At 38.8% G+C, this 18,988-nt stretch overlaps 4 protein-coding genes across 7 annotated transcripts; 3 read left to right on the top strand and 1 right to left on the bottom strand.

Annotated features, from left to right (window-relative positions):
* The first annotated feature begins 9 nt into the window (after window positions 1-9).
* On the top strand, window positions 10-3,384 carry LOC111444921 (probable inactive receptor kinase At3g02880). 2 transcript variants are annotated; one of them, XM_023083058.1, is made up of 3 exons: window positions 12-169; window positions 370-1,512; window positions 2,513-3,384. In XM_023083058.1, the coding sequence occupies exons 2-3, from the start codon at window positions 423-425 to the stop codon at window positions 3,181-3,183; spliced, it is 1,761 nt and encodes a 586-aa protein (XP_022938826.1). In that variant the 5' UTR covers window positions 12-169; window positions 370-422; the 3' UTR covers window positions 3,184-3,384. The 2 variants fall into 2 exon arrangements, with proteins under 2 accessions (XP_022938824.1, XP_022938826.1); XM_023083056.1 differs by having other exon boundaries at window positions 10-1,512.
* Window positions 3,385-5,420: 2,036 nt separating this feature from the next.
* On the top strand, window positions 5,421-8,338 carry LOC111445251 (15.7 kDa heat shock protein, peroxisomal). Its single transcript, XM_023083521.1, has 2 exons — window positions 5,421-5,695; window positions 7,873-8,338. Exons 1-2 carry the CDS (start codon window positions 5,557-5,559, stop codon window positions 8,157-8,159), a joined length of 426 nt encoding a protein of 141 aa, XP_022939289.1. The 5' UTR covers window positions 5,421-5,556; the 3' UTR covers window positions 8,160-8,338.
* Window positions 8,339-9,050: 712 nt separating this feature from the next.
* LOC111444791 (exocyst complex component EXO70B1-like) lies at window positions 9,051-11,706 on the bottom strand. The gene is made up of 2 exons (XM_023082839.1): window positions 9,237-11,706; window positions 9,051-9,145 (listed from the first exon to the last, which is right to left on the bottom strand). Exon 1 carries the CDS (start codon window positions 11,363-11,365, stop codon window positions 9,269-9,271), a length of 2,097 nt encoding a protein of 698 aa, XP_022938607.1. The 5' UTR covers window positions 11,366-11,706; the 3' UTR covers window positions 9,051-9,145; window positions 9,237-9,268.
* A 1,160-nt stretch (window positions 11,707-12,866) lies between these two features.
* On the top strand, window positions 12,867-18,912 carry LOC111444894. Of its 3 annotated transcripts, XM_023083012.1 has the most exons (8): window positions 12,867-13,306; window positions 15,077-15,239; window positions 15,546-15,746; window positions 15,823-16,068; window positions 16,782-16,929; window positions 17,104-17,344; window positions 17,459-17,769; window positions 18,666-18,912. In XM_023083012.1, the coding sequence occupies exons 1-8, from the start codon at window positions 12,991-12,993 to the stop codon at window positions 18,681-18,683; spliced, it is 1,644 nt and encodes a 547-aa protein (XP_022938780.1). In that variant the 5' UTR covers window positions 12,867-12,990; the 3' UTR covers window positions 18,684-18,912. The 3 variants fall into 3 exon arrangements, with proteins under 3 accessions (XP_022938780.1, XP_022938779.1, XP_022938781.1); XM_023083011.1 differs by lacking the exon at window positions 18,666-18,912 and having other exon boundaries at window positions 17,459-18,118; XM_023083013.1 differs by lacking the exon at window positions 18,666-18,912 and having other exon boundaries at window positions 13,183-13,269; window positions 17,459-18,118.
* The last annotated feature ends 76 nt before the right edge of the window (window positions 18,913-18,988 follow it).

The following is an 18,988-nucleotide window of genomic DNA, read 5'->3' as shown; positions in this document are numbered from 1 at the left end:
ATATTGGACGGCATGTTCTTGATTATCGAGGCCCACTTTTGGAAGAAATCCGTCAACTTCCCATAAATGTCTCAGAATCTTCACCATCATCCTTCTCTCTGATTTTCCATTTTTACTCGGTCAACTAATGCCCCTGTACACTTCAACTTCGTCACGTTATTCTACAATGGTGAGCCATCTCCTCTGTGATTCCTCTGTTGACTTCAATAATCTTCTTAATTATCTGGATTTTACAATACTTTCTTCCTCAATTCTTCTCGAGTTCAATCTCTCTGTTTTCTTCTTCATTGCCGACAATGGAGCGCCGGAATCCGCTCCGGCTTTGGTTTACGTCAGCGGTTTTTGTTGTTTTGATGCTCTTTCCTGTAGGAGAGGCGGATCTTGCGTCGGACACGGCGGCGCTGGTGGTGCTTCAGAAAGCTATGGGCGTTCTGAGTCGGACTCGCCGTTGGAACCTTTCCGATGAGAGTCCGTGTTTGTGGCTTGGCGTCACTTGCCGCGGCGGGAGGGTTGCTGAACTGCGGCTTCCTGGCGTTGGACTCGTCGGGCAACTTCCTTTAGGGCTTGGAAATTTGACTCAACTTGAAACCCTATCTCTTCGCTCTAACTTGCTTTCAGGTTCTATTCCATCTGATTTTGCAAACCTCCGTTCCCTCCGGAATCTATACTTGCATCGGAACTCGTTTTCCGGCGAGATTCCTCCGGTTCTGTTCAGTATTCAGAGTCTCGTTCGCCTGAATTTGGCGCACAACAAGTTCGTCGGTTCGATTCCTTCTGGATTCGATAATCTCACGAACTTGAAGGTTCTCAACTTGGAAGAGAATCAACTCGATGGATTCATTCCTGATTTCAACCTTCCCTCGCTCAAGGCTCTCAATGTTTCTTTCAATCGTCTCAACGGCTCAATCCCTACGCAGTTTTCCGATCAACCAGCCAGCGCCTTCGATGGCAACTCTCTCTGCGGGAAGCCACTGAGCCCTTGCGACGGCGAGGAGAAGAAATTATCCACAGGAGCAATCATCGGAATAGTTATCGGAAGTTTGGTTGCATTCTTGATTATAGTTCTGATTTTAATCTTTCTGTACCGAAAGACGAACAGGACTAATCGGTCAGCTGGTGCTCAGACGACGACCTCCGAGAGATTGTCGTCGGAGGTCGATAATGCCGGCGGCGGAAGCGGAGGAATTGGGAGTGAGAGGAATTTGGTGTTCTGTGGGAATGGAGAAAGAACGTTTGATTTGGAGGAACTGTTGAAAGCTTCAGCAGAGGTGCTGGGGAAGGGTTCTTTTGGATCAACTTACCAGGCAGCTCTGGATGTAGGGATGACTGTGGCGGTTAAGAGGTTGAGAGATGTCAAAGTTTCAGAGAAGGAATTCAAGGAGAAGATTGAAAGCTTGGGGATGATGAACCATCAGAACTTGGTTTCCATTAATGGTTACTATTATGGCGGAGATGAGAAGCTGCTGCTGTGTGATTATGTCTCCATGGGAAGCTTATCTGTGCATTTACATGGTGAGCTTCTTTCTTCCATTTTAGAGTTTTGATGAATTTTTTGAGTAATTTGTGATTTGGAGGATGGAATTGTGCTGCTTAAACTATATAGGAGTAGTTTGCCGGTTTTTGTAACCGTTCAAGCCCAATACTTGCAGATATTGTCCTCCTCAGGCTTCCCCTTTCGAGTTTTCCCTCGAAGTTTTTAAACGCGCCTACCAGTGAGAGGTTTACACATTCTTATAAGGAATGTTTCGTTCTCCTCTCTAACTCAAAGAGGACAATATGTGCTAGCGGTGAACTTAGGCTATTACAAATGGTATCAGAGCCAGTTACCAGACGGTGCAAGGGGTCACAATCCAAAGTGTGGTTGTGCCCCGAAGTAAGTCAGGATGATGACTAATTTAAGTGGGGGAGAATGTCACGACCCAACAATGGTTGTGACCCCAAGTATGTCATCGAGGACGATGACTAGTTTAAGTGGGGGGAGAATGTCACAACCTACTCTGGTCGCATCATGGCACTCGTCTAGGCCCTCGCGTAGCCGGATGGACGCCACTTCTCTTGTTGCAATGTGAGGGTCACAACCTACTCTCTTCATAGTTAGGTTGTAACATTCTCCCTCACTTAAACTAGTCATCGTCCTGGATGACATACTTGGGAGCACAACCATTGTTGGGTTGTGACACAAGGCACTGCTCGGAGTACGCTAGACCCTTTCCATGATAGACATGTTTTAAAATTGTGAGGCTGATGATGATACGTAATGGGCCAAAGCGTATGATATTTACTAGCTGTGAACTTGGACTGGGGCTGAATTCCAACGATAGAAACGAGTTCATATGGCTGAAGCAATGATTGAAAATCGAAGTTTTAAGAGTGTGATTGTAACAGCGATTTAGATGGTTTTTGTATGTCTGCTATTATCTTTTGTTGCCTCAGGTTAAGAATTTGTTTATAACAATCACATGTTGTGCCTCTGAATGAGTGTTATGTCTATATGGTTATCTTATGGTTTCAGGCAACAAAAGTCCGGGCAGGACTCCATTGAAATGGGAAGCAAGGGCGGGCATTGCGCTCGCAGCCGCTCGGGGGATAACATATCTACATTCTCGACGACCTCCAACCTCCCATGGCAATATAAAGTCTTCAAACATTCTCCTCAATCGATCCCGGACAGCTTGTGTTTCCGACTTCGGCCTCATTCAGATTGCAAGTCCTACATCCACTCCGAACCATATTGCAACCTACCGTGCCCCTGAGGTCACCGATCCTCGAAAAGTATCCTTAAAAGCAGATGTTTACAGTTTCGGTGTAGTAATTCTAGAGCTTTTAACAGGGAAGGCTCCGAACTCGCCAATGCTCAATGACGATGGCATAGACCTCCCACGATGGGTGCACTCGAAGATCGAAGAGAAGAAAACGGCCGAAGTGTTCGATGAGGAGCTGTTAGAATACAAGAATGGCTTGGATGAAATGGTTCAACTTCTACATCTTGCCATGTTGTGTACAGCACCACACCCGGATAGTCGCCCTTCGATGGCGAAGGTGACGAGTCGAATCGATGAAATATATCATTCGATCTTACTGAAAGAACAAGACACGAGCAACGATAAGTTTTATGACGTGGATAGTACTGTTTCTCAGCAATTTTACTCGGCTGATTCAATCATGGTTCCACCTTCAATCTAGCAAGCATTTCTCTGATGATTCAAAGGAGGAATGCTGACAGATTATAGAACTAATTGAACTTAAAATTGTTTGTTGATTCTTTGGATTTGGATTTTTCCATAAGATTTTTACATGTTCCTTCTAAATTTAGCTTTGGGATTGTGTGTAATTAAAACCAAGTTGCTCGTTGTATTTCAAATACGAGCCTACCGCTAATAAATATTGTCTGCTTTGATTCATTACGTATCGTCATCAGTCACGTTGTTTTAAAACGTAAAGAGATTTACACACGGTTAAAAGGAATGTTTTGTTCCCTTCTCCAATTGATGTGGAATCTCACCATCGACGATTGGTCTGGACTGTGACAAATGGTATCATACCCAGACATCGGGCAGTGTGCCAATGAGAATGCCGGGCCCAAATGGGGTGGATTGTGAGATCTCACGTCATTTAAAAAGGGAAACGAAGCAATCCTTATAAGGGTCCCTACCCGATAGTTAAATGCAGTAAGCGGTTGTTATTGCCTTTTTGCTTACATTCCCATATAACACACCTCTCAATTTCTCAAATCTTGCTTTCAAAACTCTCTTTTGAAATTTCTCTGCCCCCGTTTTTTAAAACTTTCTTCTTAAATCGGGGCTAGAGGCTCGAGCATACGTCGTTTGGCCGTAGGCAACGCAATGACGAATAGGCTTAACTCACTTGTTACTAGAAGGTGAGTGTCATACAATCGCAAGTCCGTTGTCATCAAAGTGCGATTGTGATTCTAAGGGAGGTGGATTGTGAGATCTCACATCGATTAGAAGGTGAAACGAAACATTCCCTATAAGGGTATGAAAACATTTCCTTAGCAAACACGTTTCAAAATCGTGAGGTAGACGACAATACTAATGAACCGAAGCGAACAATATCTATTAGCAATGAACTTAGACCGTTACACACCAAATCAATAACGGTGTATTATTTTGACTTTGGCTCTTTTGATTGCTTGACCTTTAAGCTTTGTTTCATTTCAGCTTGTATTTCCTTTTTAATTTCGTTATTTAGCCATTTTTTTATATAAAAAGTTTTAATTATATTTTAAATATGGTTGGTTAAATTGAATTAAAATATGTTATTTTTGTGTGGAGCTAATGTATGAATGCTCTCAAATTTCCAATTAAAATTTTGGAAATTCTCTTTGACATGAAAACATTTTAATTTATTTGAACATTTTTAAATATAAAATAAAATTTAATTTCCAAATGATGAGCTGGTTTAAGTGCAAATAATTTGGTTACAACATGGCTAACCACTTTCTATATTCTATAATTAATTATAATTTTCAAGCTTTTAATTATAATTTTAGGGCCAAATCAATGGTTGAAGCATGATTATTCTAATATCAATTTTGAGAATTTATTCTTATTTATTAATGGAAAGCAACGGTTTTACCGGTTACGCCAACTAATCCTTCATTGTTTTCCTACATTAAACTCATAAATACCTTTATTGTCGGTCATAGTTTAGGGAATATTCTACGTGGGTTCGCTTGGACTATAATATGTATGAGTATGGAAACCTCGATTACACGTAACGAGTTAAAGCGGACAATATCTACTGGTAATGAGCTTAGGCGGTTACAAATGGTATCAAAGTTAGACACAGGGTGGTGTGGTGCACCAGCTATTCTTTTATGAATATGTGACGGGACAAAGAATTCTTGAATGCAATGAAACAACCGAGTGAAATATCCACATTTCTTCTCACGTTTCTTTAGGACCTCCTTCCCACAGTCTCACTGCCTCTCGTGTTCTTTGCCTTCCTTGATTCATACACCTTTTTATTCTTCCATCAATTAAGTCTCCGATTCTCTATTTTCGCATGTCCTCTGTTGTGGTACAAGTAACGTCTGACTTAATATCTTGTAGCATTATCACGACTAAATTCTTATGTGGAATCTCACGTTAATTAATTAAGAGAAAAATCATGGATATATAAGTGAGAGAAAATATATTTTTTCGTATGAACGAGGAGAGTCTGTTATTTCAATAAAAATTTTAATTTTTTTTATAAAATTAAATTAACATTAAACATGATTAATGCATAAATTCCAACAAAAATCTTATAAAAATTTGATTAATTATTATTAGATAATTTCTAGCTTCATCAATTTTATAATAATATTTTCAAAATTATTATTCCATTTAGAGCTCATATTGCACGTGGATGACACGTGAGGGATGATGGGTTTCAGAAATGTAGGAGAAGAGTCTAGAAGACAGTGGCAGATAAAATGATCGAAGGTCGGAAGTCTCTGGAGATCGTTTCAGTTTCCAGAGATTTTTAGTTTCGATCAGCTCCGTATATAGCAGCTGCCGTCTGTGGAACTTCAATTCCTTAGGCTTGCTTTCAATGGCGAATGATCTCTTTGGATATCCTCTTCGGCGCTTCTTCTGGAGCCCGCCCGTGTTCCGGGGACCGTCCGGCACCATTGCGCTCATGGATTGGCTCGAAACATCCAATGCTCACATCTTCAAGGTTGACGTTCCAGGTAACTTTTTATTATTCTTTTTACTTTTCATTTCCGCTTGGCTTTGAATGCTGATTTACGCAATACGGCCTTGATTTGAGGTGTGTGAAAGTTATGCCTCTGATGTCTATGCGGAATGGACGTTCTCTAGGTTTTGTGGATTTTTGTTCGTGTTGTTTTTTCTTTTGTTTGAGTTCTTTTCCTTTTCTTGGATTATTGACTTGTTTGGTTCATTCGGAGTGATTATAAACAACTTATTTACTAGGTTCAGTTGGAGGAATTGTTTTATTTTTTGGAGTTTAGATTCAATGTGCAATCAATCTTTTAGTTCAATGAGTTTGAACAGTGCTTCCTGTCTTGGATGATTGAATCGTCGTCGCCTATGGAACTTGTTGAAAATCAATGAAAATTAAACACTGTTCGAGTTTAGATAAACATAGTACTTAATCGAGTGTTTATATATTTGGTTTCTTAAGGTGGATTAAATGTTAGTACATAGAAGAGAAAATCTCTGCAACGCTGGTACATATTTCTCCTGTTCAGCATTCCACACTGTGAATGTTTGATTAATCCACCACACCTAAATGGTGTGAAAGTTATCTTATTTATAATCGAATAAATTACAAGGATATGGAAATAGTAATAAATGGAAATAACAATAAATGGAAAGATATCTATAGTAATAAGGCAAATATTAGATATTTGCCTTATAATAAAATATCAAATATAATATATACGGGAAAGTATAATTTATTACTAAATATCCTTAACACCCCACCGCAAGCTGAGCGTCAGATTTGAACGAACGTGAAGCTTGGATCTGAAAAATTCAAAGAGGTTGCGAAACACTTTTCGTGAAGATGTCAACAACCTGGTTCAGAGGAGGCGTAGAGAAACACTTTCTTGGCCATCGAAAATTGCAGAGGGATTGCTGCTTAGCGGCGATGCTGCCTTGGCTTCGACGAGAATATGTCTAACCCATGAAGAGGGATTGTCGCTTAGCGACGATGCTGCCTTGGCTCTGGTGAGAATATGTCTAACCCCAAGAAGTAGAAGGGGAAACCTAGAGCAAGGGACAAAGACAATGTTGAAGCCGAAAGAGTCGCCACATTGGGCGAAGGAGCCAATTTTGGCGAGAAGGGCAGCTGGAAGAGTCGCCACATTGGGGCGAAGGAGCCAATTTTGGCGAGAAGGGCGGCGGCAACTTGGTTGGCGAAGATGCCAGTGCGGCGCCCAGATTCCAAAGGTAAATCTCTACAGAAGGTCGATGGGCTTATTGAGATTCTGTATATTTTCGAAGAGAAATGCTGATGAAGATCCTAAGATTAGGGTTTTTGTGAAGGATGAAGGATGAAGGATGAAAGGAAAATTGGGAAGAAAATGAAAGAGGCTATGTTTGGAAAAGGTGAGGTTGTATGTACAGAGTATGGCGAAGGATGATTTGGAGGTCAAAAGGGTGGAGCCGAAGAATAATCAATCGGCTCTGCATGTGGCAGCCATGACGACTGCCCCTGCGGCGTCAAAGCCAACAGTGGTGGTGGAGAAGAACAGTACAAGATTTCAAAAGCCATTGAAAAGAAAGAATCCGGGTTGCTAAACCAAAATGGCTCTGATACCATGTGAATGTTTGATTAATCCACCACACCTAAATGGTGTGAAAGTTATCTTATTTATAATCAAATAAATTACAAGGATATGGAAATAGTAATAAATGGAAATAACAATAAATGGAAAGATATCTATAGTAATAAGGCAAATATTAGATATTTGCCTTATAATAAAATATCAAATATAATATATACGGGAAAGTATAATTTATTACTAAATATCCTTAACACACACCTCATAAGATGAAATGTTGTGGCAAGTAACGGATGAATGGATGAATGAGCGTAGTACCTGAGAGTTTTCCTTGTACGTCTGAAGCTAGTATGTAGATCCTAGAGGGAAGAACAAAACGAAAAATGAAAATCTGGAGATGGCGGCCAACTAAAATTAGTACTCCTAACAAAATAAGTGAAAAGGAAAATCACCAAGAGTTCATACGGAACGAGTTCACAAGCTTTTGTAGGAGATTGTGCAAGGTTAACTCGAACAGTTACAGACATCTCTTCACAAAATACATGTTTAGTTCATCACTCTCTTAAATTCTCTCTGTTTTTCTTCTCCATGCGTTTCCTAATTCGAAATCTGCACAGGGTTCAGCAAGGACGAGATAACAGTACAGGTCGACGAGGCGAATGTCCTACACATTCAAGGAACGAGTGGTAAAGAGGAAGCTCATGGAAAGGAGGCAATCTGGCATTTGGCGGAAAGACAAACAGGGAAGAGGGGATTTTCCAGGGAGATTGAACTGCCAGAAAACGTTAAGTTGGATAAAATCAAGGCGCAGGTTGAGGATGGGCTCCTCACCATTGTTGTCCCCAAAGATACAGCCCCAAGGCCATCAAAGGTCAGGAATATCAACATTACGAGCAAGCTTTGAGATCTGAAACTAGCAGGAATTCAACGATTAGCTGAATAATGCATAAGTTTTTGGAGTGGGAGTGCCGTTGAAGGTGTGTTGTATCTGTCTGTTCATAAATAATGGGACGTTTTTTCCTTTTGTGTTTGAGGTACACTTTTTCAACAAATATATGATATAAAATATTCCTGATAATTGTTCTTTTAGAATCGAAGATAATTGTTTTGAACATTATTTTTTATTTGATTTATTATATTACTTCGTTACTATTTTTATTAAAACAAATTATTAAAATATGAGAATCGATCATTTCTATATCACTACTCATCTCGAACTCTATTACTGTCATTTATATTAGTTGTCGTCCATCAGCTCTTCAAACAACTAACGCTGATGATTACTGTAGATAATCGAGCAAACTTCACTTCAATCATAATATTTTAAGTACAAAATTAATTTGAGTTTATATAAAAAAAAATTTATAAAAAAAAAATGTAAGTGTTTTAATTCCAAACTAATTAAAAAATTCAAACCTCACTCTCTAATCATAATATTTTAAGTACAAAATTAATTTGAGTTTATTAAAAAGAAGGTAAGTGTTTTAATTCCAAACTAATTAAATAATTTTTTAAAAAAAGAAATGCACTTTGAATTTTTTTTTTTCAACAATTCCAAAGATGTCCCAACCAAGTTGACGTACAAAATCAAATATCATTTAGGTATATAAAAAAAGAACAGAATTTGTAAATAAAACAATAAAAATCTATTGGGTGTGGAGGCAACAATGGAGGGAAGGCCAACAACAAAAGAATTACATTGATTTGACAATTACAAACAATCATTTGAAAAAACGAGAGGGGAAAAATGCAACATAAACAAAATTATAAAAAAAAAAAAAAAAAAAAAAAGAAAGGGAGCAGCCCAGCAGCGATTCAGCAAGTTGAAGCCAAGGAGGAAGAATTTGCAACTGCTATTGCAATTTATCAGTTGCAATCTGCAGATTGAAGCTGAAACAACAGAATTAACCTCAGCAAGAAGAAGATGAAGAAGAAGAAGAAGAAGAAGAAGAAGAAGAAGAAGAGAGAAATGGTGTCTTGCCTTTTTCAAATTCGTTTCTGGGGCTTCGAGCTTTATGTTCTCCTTCTTGCCATGGAGGTTGGATTCCCGTCGAATAGTTCATCTATGTAGGTTTCTATGTCTTCAGGCTGAAGCTTAATGTATTTCTCTGTTTGTCTCCCCGGATCCAGGTACTGCGAAAACCTAGCCAGGAATGATCTGTACGCCGGAATCATCACCGCCGATATTGATACTCGGAGCTCCGACTGGAGCTGTTCGTCGCTTATGATCCACGAGCTTTGTGTTTTGTGAATCTCTTCGAACAGGGCGTTGAATCCTTTAAACCTCTCCTTCAGCACTGGCTTATTCACTTTCCCGTGCCAGGTCAAGCCCTCGTGGTTCAAATAACCCAATAATTTCCCCCACGTCTCTCTCTGGTAGTTCTTGTGGTATTGACGAAGATCCGAAGATCTCTTCCTGTACCACGTATCGCCTACCAGTTCGTGGATATCTGGAGATCCTTTGATCTTCTGCAAGATGTATCGACCGTTGTTCATCATGAAAATCGAACTCAGTGCTATGTCTCTGTATAGCTTTGATTTTGCTTCCAGATTTGAGTCCAGGAGCTCCATTACCCGCATCAGTTCCACGGAGAATGGTGATTGATTGTCAGAGTTAGGGTTGTAAGTCGGTGCTTGTTCGCCTTCGTAACGTGGTCGACTTGTTGAATCGGCTCGCTCGATCTTTGCGTGTTCTTTGAATATCTGTTCCAGTGTGGTTCTGTACTCGCAAGCGTATTTCAAGTAGTTAATGGTGTATCGAGCCAATGGATGAACGGCGCCGCCTGGTACCGGGATTTTTCCGGTGTCCGCTCTGATCGAGTTTTCGAGATCGCAAAATATGCATATCGCCGCTTCGCCTAGACGAGTTCGAGTGGTTGCGATCTCTGTTCTGAGCTCATCGGCGTATTCTTCTGGAAATAAGCTTTCCATTTTTGGGAGCATATCGCGAAGAGCTTCGTACATATCAAGAAGCTTGAACAACTTCTCGGCGGAGCGTTTCGTCATTGCAACACCTTCTGAGAAATTTAGCAGTTGAATCACAATGCCGTGAGTTAGGTTGTTGAACAGATTGGCGGAAATCTTAGGATGCGCTGAAAATATAGATTCGGCGAGATTCCGTTCGCCAGAGAACAAAACGATGGTGCATTGCTCGAAGGTTCTGATCCATGTGCCGATCTCACACTCCATTGATTCCCAGCTCATCTTCTGGATATCATCGATGCTGTGTTTCTCGAACCCTAGGTTCAACAAGGCCTCTTCGAATTTGTTTCTTCTCGCAACGATGTAGACATGGTAGCATTCCGATTCGTATCCACCGGAAATCATTTGATTGGCGATTTTTTTCAAATAGCTCAAGATCTCGTTGGAGTAAACTGGAATCTGTTGATGATCGGGTTCAGCTTCTGGTACTCCACAACGATCTCCTTTCGTATCGTCAACATCCACATCTCTATTTTTGGATTCCTCGAGAAAGAACCTGAACTCTTCTTCTAAATAAGAAATCGCTCGCTGTTGAGTACTCCCTATGCGATTGATCAACGAATTCTTCTCCTCTTCCAATTTCATTTCGTGAATCGCAGTGTTCAGCTTCGATATCCGATCAACCGCTTCGAGAAACGACGACTCATCTTCCGGCACTCGACACTGGTTCTCCTTCGCATTCGATTCCGCGTTATTGTATTGCTCAATCTTCGCATCCACAAGATCCAAGAATTTGTCAATGAAGTGCGGAATCTCAACAGTGGAATCTTCCTCTCGATCACGAGAACCGTGAGGAGTTAACAGAAACTGATCGACATCCGCAAGAATCGTATGGAGATTATAATGAAGATCCGGTTCATCCTCCTTCTTTTCCTCCTCCTCCTCCTCCTCCTCCTCCTCCTTTTCCTTCTCCTCCTCCTCCTTTTGCGTCTCCTCCCCCTCCTCCTGATTCTCCAATTTCTCGGCAGATTTTACATCGTCGTCGGTTCCTACAGCAGCATCAGGATCAGGAACAGTAACATCGGCATCATCAGCGCCGTCCAATCGGGGGGCATCACCATTGGTAGTGAAGCTAGTGGTCTCTTGAAGAAGGTGTTGATTCTCAGGCTGGTTCTTGTCCATCTCCATTGTCGTTGAACGTGGAACTTGGAACTTGGAAGAACGAAGAAAAATCGGAGAGATTCAAGAAAAGAGGTGGGAATTGTGAAGAAAATTGTCCATGCTATGGAAATTTTGTTTTTGTCTGATCATCAGGAGTGTGTTTTTTTTTTTTTTTTTTTTTTTTTTTTTTTTTGACTTTTGTGGTGGGATTTGAAATGGTCGTTATGAAGGAGAGGCGAGAGAGCGGGAGTTTAGAGAACTTCGGTTACTTGGCTCTGCAGGCCACGCCCTGATTCTGTGGTCGGACTTTCTGCTTCCCTTCAAAGCCCCACTCCCTTTCTATTTATTTTCCCACCCAAATTAAATGTTTTTAAATACAAATCTTGCCACGTGCCATTATCCCATCAAAGTTTATATATTCCAGTAAAATATTAGGTTTTTAAATTCTTATTTTTTTTAAAAATCTGAATTTTAATTAAGCTTTTTTTAAAATTCATTTAAATTTACTCGTTAAATTTTCATATTTATGTTACATATGTAGATTAATAAATTTATTATATATAATTTTGATTAAATTCTCAAAATTTACCTTGTCACAATCGTACTCCTTATGGCAGCGGACTTGCAATTGTGCGGCACTCACCTTCGAACGACAAGTGAGCTAAGCCAATTCGTTCTTGCGTCGCCTACGGCCAAACGACGTATGCTCGAGCCTCTGACCTCGGTTTAAGAGAAGATTTTAGAGATTTTCGAAAGAGACGTTATATAAGCAAGCAAATGAGTAACAACAACGTATATAACCTTTAGGAGAAAGAAGTTGACAACTCACTATTATTAAATAATGAACCCAATTGAACGATCAATTTTTTTGAGTTGGGTTGATTTGAATTATTCAAATTTTTGTTTAACGTTAGCTGTAAAATATTTTAGAAAACTATTTTGAAATAAGGTTGGCGTGTAAATAATAGAAAAATAATTGGGAAATTAAATAAAAATAAAACAAAAATATGTATATATAATTATATTATATAATATATATATATATATTTAAAATTAATAATAAATTTGTGTTGGTTCAATTCAGTCTTATATATGCTTGAACATATGAATCTAATCCAACTCAAATAAGTTTATAATCCTGCTTAGATCGTGTAGGTTGAGTTAGGTTGGGTTGGTCGAGTTTTTCCGGTCAAAAAGTTTTTTACACACGTATACTAATAAATATATAGATTTTTAATTGTTGAATAACATATTAACCACTATTTATGAGATAAAATTAAAAGTTTTAAAGATTTATTAAATACAAAATAGATAAAAACAATTACATATTATAATAAAATTTTAAAACAATTGTTACTAAATATGCTAAAATGTTAAAATAAACTTTAACTTTTTAGATAAGAAATTTAAATTCACATATTTACGGTGGTAAAATTATGCAGATGGTGGTGAAAATTTGATGGAGTGAAATGGTGAATTTATTATTTAATCTATTTGTAATTGTTAGTTATTTACTCCGATTTCTCCGCTGGAAACACCAAGCTTTAAGCTTAATTGGGCGCGACAAAAATTCACAATCAGCTCCAATTCGCGTTTCTGTTTGGGAATGGTGATCTGAATCTCCTGCAGCAGATCGTGAAGCAGTGGAAAAAATGAGGCATGGTGGATCCAAGAGGAAGAGATCGTCATCGCTTGTACGATATGTCGTCGTTCTATGTGCTGTCGGTGCTGCAATTGGTTTTTTGATGCTCAATGTTCTTTTTAGGCTGGAATCCCGAGGATCAGAATTGAGCTCTGATCAGTTTGGTAATGGCGACGACGTTGAGGAAAGTTTTGCTCGGAGTGGAATCGAGGGAAGGCGGGGCTCCTGCGCGACGGTGGAGCGGATGGGAGAGGTCTTTAACGATGGTGTCTGGAAGGAAAGCCTGAGAGTAAGAACAATTATTCAAAATCACTTTTGTTTGAATGGTAATGTTTCTTTATTTGCTTTTCTGACAACTGTCTGCACTCTCTTTGAATAATTAATAGTTACTAGAAATCAGTTCTTGTTTTGGTTTTTAGATCAGGTTAGTTGAGTGATGGTTTTCATTTTCCATTCTTATAATCTATTGATGTTCTATGGTGAGTGTAGTGGCAGAAACAATTGAATTTATAATACTGATGACTTGGTGGTATTGGGTAAAAAAAGGTTCTAGATCAAAAACAAAGGTATTTTGTCCAAACTTGAGAATGTCATCTCTTTTACGAGAATAACTTATGAATCTGCATGGCTTCTTGCATCTTCTCTCAACCCCATTAGCTTCCCTCTCTGCCATTTTCACCATAATATTGATCCTTTGTCATGAAGATGGTACCCTGCATTTTATGAACGCGGGATTTCATGTTGGAAAGATGAGTGAAAATAGAGGAAAGTGGAAACAAAATGGAGGAATGTGGAAGAAAGAGGGAGTAAGTTGGGTAAAGTAGTTGAAAAAGGCAGTGGATGAAACTAGAGAATACCTTGGGCTTCCCAGATATAATTTGGAAGGTAAGAGTTCCTGAACAGAGTCGTTACTTTTTCACCTGGCTAGAAGTTTGTAGGAAGATGGATGCCAATGGACTGGTGCAAAAGAAGGATTTTGGTCAACTTTTCCTTATATCCTAAGCCATGGGCCGTTTTTCGTTTCTTTTGCTCAATGATAGATCCAGCTTCTTATTAAATAAAATAAAATAAAAAATTTAGCAGAAGGGTGGAATGCCATTATCGTTCTTTCTTTGGCAGGTCGAAGAGACCATTTCACTTGGTCAGTGGGGGATAATAATGCCATAACGATCATAGTATTAATACCATAACGATAGTATACGTGGTTAAAACTTCAATGTAATCATGATTCAATTTAGGTACCTTATGTGCATGCATAATGATCTCCCTGAGCTGCTTTGAAATCGAGGTGGACTCAATGGTTGTGAGATCCCACATTGGTTGGAGAGGGAAATGAAGCATTCCTTATAATGGTGTGGAAACATTTCCCTAGCAGATGCGTTTTGAAACCGTGAGGCTGATGGCTATACGTAACGGGCCAAAGCGGACAATATCTGCTAGTGGTGGACTTGGGCTGTTACAAAGCAACTGTTAGGTCTATAATAAGGAAGATACCAATGGAGTAAATTGAAAATGAACCGCTGGCTGGTTTGGTTTAGTTCAATGTTAGAAGTTAATTGCTGCCGTCAGTTTACTATTTTGATTTATTGACTAGTATAGTCAGTTGTAATTAATAGTCAACTTACTGGTTTCTTAAGTTTGTAACTGCTTCCAAACTTCCACTTGAGGACGTTTTGTGAAGCTAAGCAGTTGCAGCGAAGACCACAAACTGGAACTTCTTGAGTCTTGCGAGTTATGGTGTACCTCCTGACAAAATAATACATAAGGGAGGAAACTCAAGTATGTATATTCGTTCTTTAGAATTAGAATAGGTCATCGGAAAATTAGTACTTGTCTGATGGTGTGCATATTTAACTCGGGTCTATGCTCTTTATTCAAATACAATTTAAAACTAATCTTCTTGATTGCCATCTTTTGACTTTTGGTTTCATTAACTTCATAATACTGTCATCTTCTTTTCGTTTTTATGGATGATTATGCGCGAACCATCTTGACGTTTCCTTCACTGTCAAATCTTCTGTCATAATTGTTTTCTGGTGGAAAACTTGTTAGCTTTTTGAGATCTACAAATGCTCACATAGTTAGTTTCATTTTAGGTGCTTCAAGAGTGCGACATCTTCCTCCTGAGCAGTTCTGCAAACATGGTTTTGTCATGGGAAAATCTTCCGAGGCAGGCTTTGGAAATGAGATGTACAAGATTCTAACTGCTGGAGCTTTAAGTATAATGCTGAACAGATCCTTGATTATTGGGCAAACCAGGCATGTTGATTCTATATCAAGTCTTTTTATTTCTATTTAAATATTGGTTTTGAATACTATAATTGCATTGAGTCGCTAGAAGCATTTATTGTCTATGATATGGTATGTAAAAACTCGTGGTGCATCTGGTATGGTATGGAAACTATGGCATATCTGTGAAATAGGTTTGTAGTCGTGCCTTGATAGCATGTGAACTTGAACTATTCTCTGTATGTTTTTTCTTTTTAACTTTTTCCTCCTAGTCATCTTTTTTTTTCCTTTAATTATCTATATTTACAGTAGTTATTCTATTACTAATATTTTCAGGGGCAAGTTTCCATTCGGGGACTACATATCTTATTCTGATATCTCGTTTACCTTGAAAGAAATCAAACATTTGTGGAGACTTAAAGGTTGTGTTAGGAAATTCAAAAGGCATTTGATCATGCGGATTGACGATTTTGAAAAGCCTGCACAGACAAATGTCCTTTGCAGTAATTGGAAGGAATGGGAGCATCCTATCATATGGTATGATTAACTTTCATTTTACATTAAACTGGTACTCATTTTGTACTTGTTTATTATGCTGAATGGAGTGCATCAGGTTCCAAGGTACAACTGATGCTGTGGCTGCTCAATTTTTCTTGAAGAATGTACATCCTGCTATGAGGGCTGCTGCTTCTAATTTATTTGGACAGCCGGAGGTTTTAGAATCTAGACCTAATGTATTTGGAGAACTGATGAGAATTCTTATATCTCCTTCAAAGGATGTTGAAGAGGCAGTGCTTTCAGTCCTTAAAAGTGGGGCTGATCCTGATATTTCATTGCACATGCGGATGCTTATGAATAGGTGGTTTTACTACTTAACTACTGTTGTTTCCTTCTTTCTCTACTGCCACCAGCTATAAGAATTGAATCCACGGATTCTTCTTTCAATAAATTCCATTTATTTGATAAAATACTGGCTTTTGATCCATCCAGAGATCATTTTGATTTCATTAGTAACGAGGATTCGAAAATCAAAGAGAGATTCAACAACTAAAAGAAAGATCAATTATTTGGGATCCTTCCCTTCTTCAAACGGAATGAATAGAGATAGAATCAGACTCATTCCCTAAATGTTTTTATGGATATTTCTCAATGTTTCGGCTATTCACGGAACGTGAGAAGCAGATGATTATCCGGAAGAAATCAAAGAATTTCTTAAAAATCCTATAAGATTTATTCGTTCTTTTTTCTCTGACAGATGGTCAGAACTTTATATGGGTTCGAATCCTATTGAGAGATTCACTAGAGATTAGAAATTGTTGAAAAAGGAACCTGAGAAATTGTTGAAAAGAAAAAGGAACCTGATGGTTCTTTTGTCCCTCTCTTTTGGGAAAATTTCTAGTACTCTCATTGTGCCTACTCTTTTATGTTTAATGCTGATAAACCCCACGTCATTCATAAAGATGCTTATGAGACAATTAATTAATGAGAGTAGTATCCAGACTACTCGGAATGTAAGAAAATTTCCCTCAATTTTGTAATCCTTCAACTGAGTAATGTGCATCTGTATTTCAGGTCCATCAGAGGTTTACAGGCCGCAGTGCAGTGCATCAGAAAAGCCATGCTTAATCTAACCACAGTCCCGAAACCCAGATTGGTTTTAGTATCTGATACTCCAGACTTCGTAAAAAGCATCATGCCAATCTTAGGCGAATTTGCAGAGGTAACTGCCTCATTGCACAATTTCATTTCATCGAATTGTGTCACTTCTGGACAATTGATAGCCCCATTTTCAGATTACATGGTTAATGGAATAATTGATCGGTTATAGCCTCCTAGATCTTTTGTACGCTTGTAAAAAAAAATTGGACTAACTTCATTCGTAATTTTTTTTCAGGTTATTCATTTTGATTACGAACACTTTAGAGGAAACATCTCTGCAACGCATGATGAATTCCATAAATTGGATTTCAGAGTGAAGGACTGGGGCCCGTCACCAAGATGGGTTGCTTTTGTGGATTTCTTTCTTGCATCCCGTGCCAAGCATGCTGTTATATCTGGTGCTCACCGGCGTATAGGTACTACCTATGCTCAGCTAATCGCGGCACTGGCTGCAGCACACAATCTTGACAATCCTGGTATTGTAAAGAACTCTCTCAATCATTTTCCATGTTGGATAATGTAGGAAAAGAATGATTTCCTTGAGGAACATTTGTTCAACTGTTTCTTACATAACATGTCAATGTGCCCAGGGAACAACTCTACTGGTTCAGACTTTTCATTTTTGAGTAGCTTCCAAAGTAATTTGTTGACAGAGGGTTTGAAGAACCAGGTTGGCTGGGGGCATATCTGGAACAGATTTGCAGGTCCTTTAAGCTGTCCTGGCCAGCCTAATCAGTGTGCCTTAACCCCTCTTCTCCCTCCGGCATGGTGGGATGGACTTTGGCAATCTCCCATTCCACGAGATATTAAAAGAATGGAAAATTATGGAGTTCATTTATCGAGCTCCGGCATTATTGATGAAGACAGCCTACGATCATTCTGTAATGCAAAGAAGAATGTTGTGAGGACTATCCCTTTCATACTATAGTCATTTTATGCTTCTGTTTGTCATGTAAGGTCTATAACTAACATAGTTCCTTTTACTGTTCCCAAACGGTGCTTATTTAGTCAACTTCGGCACAGTCCAGGAATTTGTTTCTGTTAAATCAAATGGCCCAATAATGTCTTCTTTTATTTATTGGGCCATTTGATTTACAAAACAAATTCTTACATGCCACAAAGAATGTCCCAGTCCATTTTCAGTCGGTACCATTGGATCGAATAGGCATGAACCGACATTCCTGTTTTACACCGCCAGTGAACAGCTGAGTTGAAAAGTGTGCATATACGATGGAAAGATTATCATATTACACCTTTTTTTTTTTTTACCTACAAACGTTCATGAATGAAACTCACAAATTCCTGCCGTCCCTCCCTTAGTCAACCAAAACCATTTGGGGTGTCCAAATCTTTCTCAATTCATTCATATTAACACTAGTCCGTCTTGAAACCAAACTCAGCATTGAAAAAACGAGTTGACCGTAGGCAGAAGTTTAGATCAAATTGGTAAATTCATTATGTGGATGCGGAAAATTTTTGGTTCTTGCCAGAGACAGCCTGTAAAGGAAAAGGAATGTTTGTTGAGATGACAGGTATCATCACTTAAGTATTGGCTTTAATAGTTAGATGCTCTAGTTAGTTCCAAGGAACATGTCTTGAACCATTAGTAGTGGATGATATTGAGTGGTTGGATTGTACTTGTTCTTGGATCATATCTTACCTCGAGAAGGTTAATGATTGCCTCCAAAGAAAGGTGGCGCAAGACTTACACTGTTGAGCATGTCCTAGATCCAAGTTGTAGAAGATCCAAATATAAATTAGGTTGCTGACAGAGGCTTTTTTTAGTGGATTCTGCAGGAGATATGGTGTTTTTAAGCATGCAAATATCTTTGGTCGTTGAGAAAAGGTGTGTATGATTGAGAATCAACTGTTGTTCTAGTTGTGATTGTTTGCCTTGTATATATGTACATTGTGGAAAAATACATAGGAAATAGCAGTGACTTTTGTGATCTAGTAAAGGAGGGCAAGAAAATGGCTGGTTTCCCCGCATAAGGTAACAAGTATCCACCATGCATTTGGGCACTAGTTGACCATGCTTGAAACGTGTCCAAGAATGTTTTTAGCTTATATTTCTAACATCATGTTGAATACTTTCAGGTCATTTGTTCTCGAGTAATTTG

Source organism: Cucurbita moschata, unplaced genomic scaffold (assembly GCF_002738365.1).
Source record: "Cucurbita moschata cultivar Rifu unplaced genomic scaffold, Cmos_1.0 Cmo_Scf00007, whole genome shotgun sequence".
NCBI lineage: Eukaryota > Viridiplantae > Streptophyta > Magnoliopsida > Cucurbitales > Cucurbitaceae > Cucurbita > Cucurbita moschata.
This window is presented reverse-complemented; position numbering and strand designations above follow the sequence as displayed.

What these genes read in the sequence shown, in the direction of transcription:
- LOC111444921 (XM_023083056.1), top strand. Translation starts at nt 297, where the DNA reads ATGGAGCGCCGGAATCCGCTCCGGCTTTGGTTTACGTCAGCGGTTTTT. An exon ending in CTTATCTGTGCATTTACATG is followed by an intron (nt 1,513 to 2,512) that starts GTGAGCTTCTTT and finishes TTATGGTTTCAG; the next exon opens with GCAACAAAAGTCCGGGCAGG.
- LOC111445251 (XM_023083521.1), top strand. Translation starts at nt 5,557, where the DNA reads ATGGCGAATGATCTCTTTGGATATCCTCTTCGGCGCTTCTTCTGGAGC. An exon ending in CTTCAAGGTTGACGTTCCAG is followed by an intron (nt 5,696 to 7,872) that starts GTAACTTTTTAT and finishes AAATCTGCACAG; the next exon opens with GGTTCAGCAAGGACGAGATA.
- LOC111444791 (XM_023082839.1), bottom strand. Translation starts at nt 11,365, where the DNA reads ATGGAGATGGACAAGAACCAGCCTGAGAATCAACACCTTCTTCAAGAG.
- LOC111444894 (XM_023083011.1), top strand. Translation starts at nt 12,991, where the DNA reads ATGAGGCATGGTGGATCCAAGAGGAAGAGATCGTCATCGCTTGTACGA. An exon ending in AAATCACTTTTGTTTGAATG is followed by an intron (nt 13,307 to 15,076) that starts GTAATGTTTCTT and finishes GTTTCATTTTAG; the next exon opens with GTGCTTCAAGAGTGCGACAT. An exon ending in TCTTAGGCGAATTTGCAGAG is followed by an intron (nt 16,930 to 17,103) that starts GTAACTGCCTCA and finishes ATTTTTTTTCAG; the next exon opens with GTTATTCATTTTGATTACGA.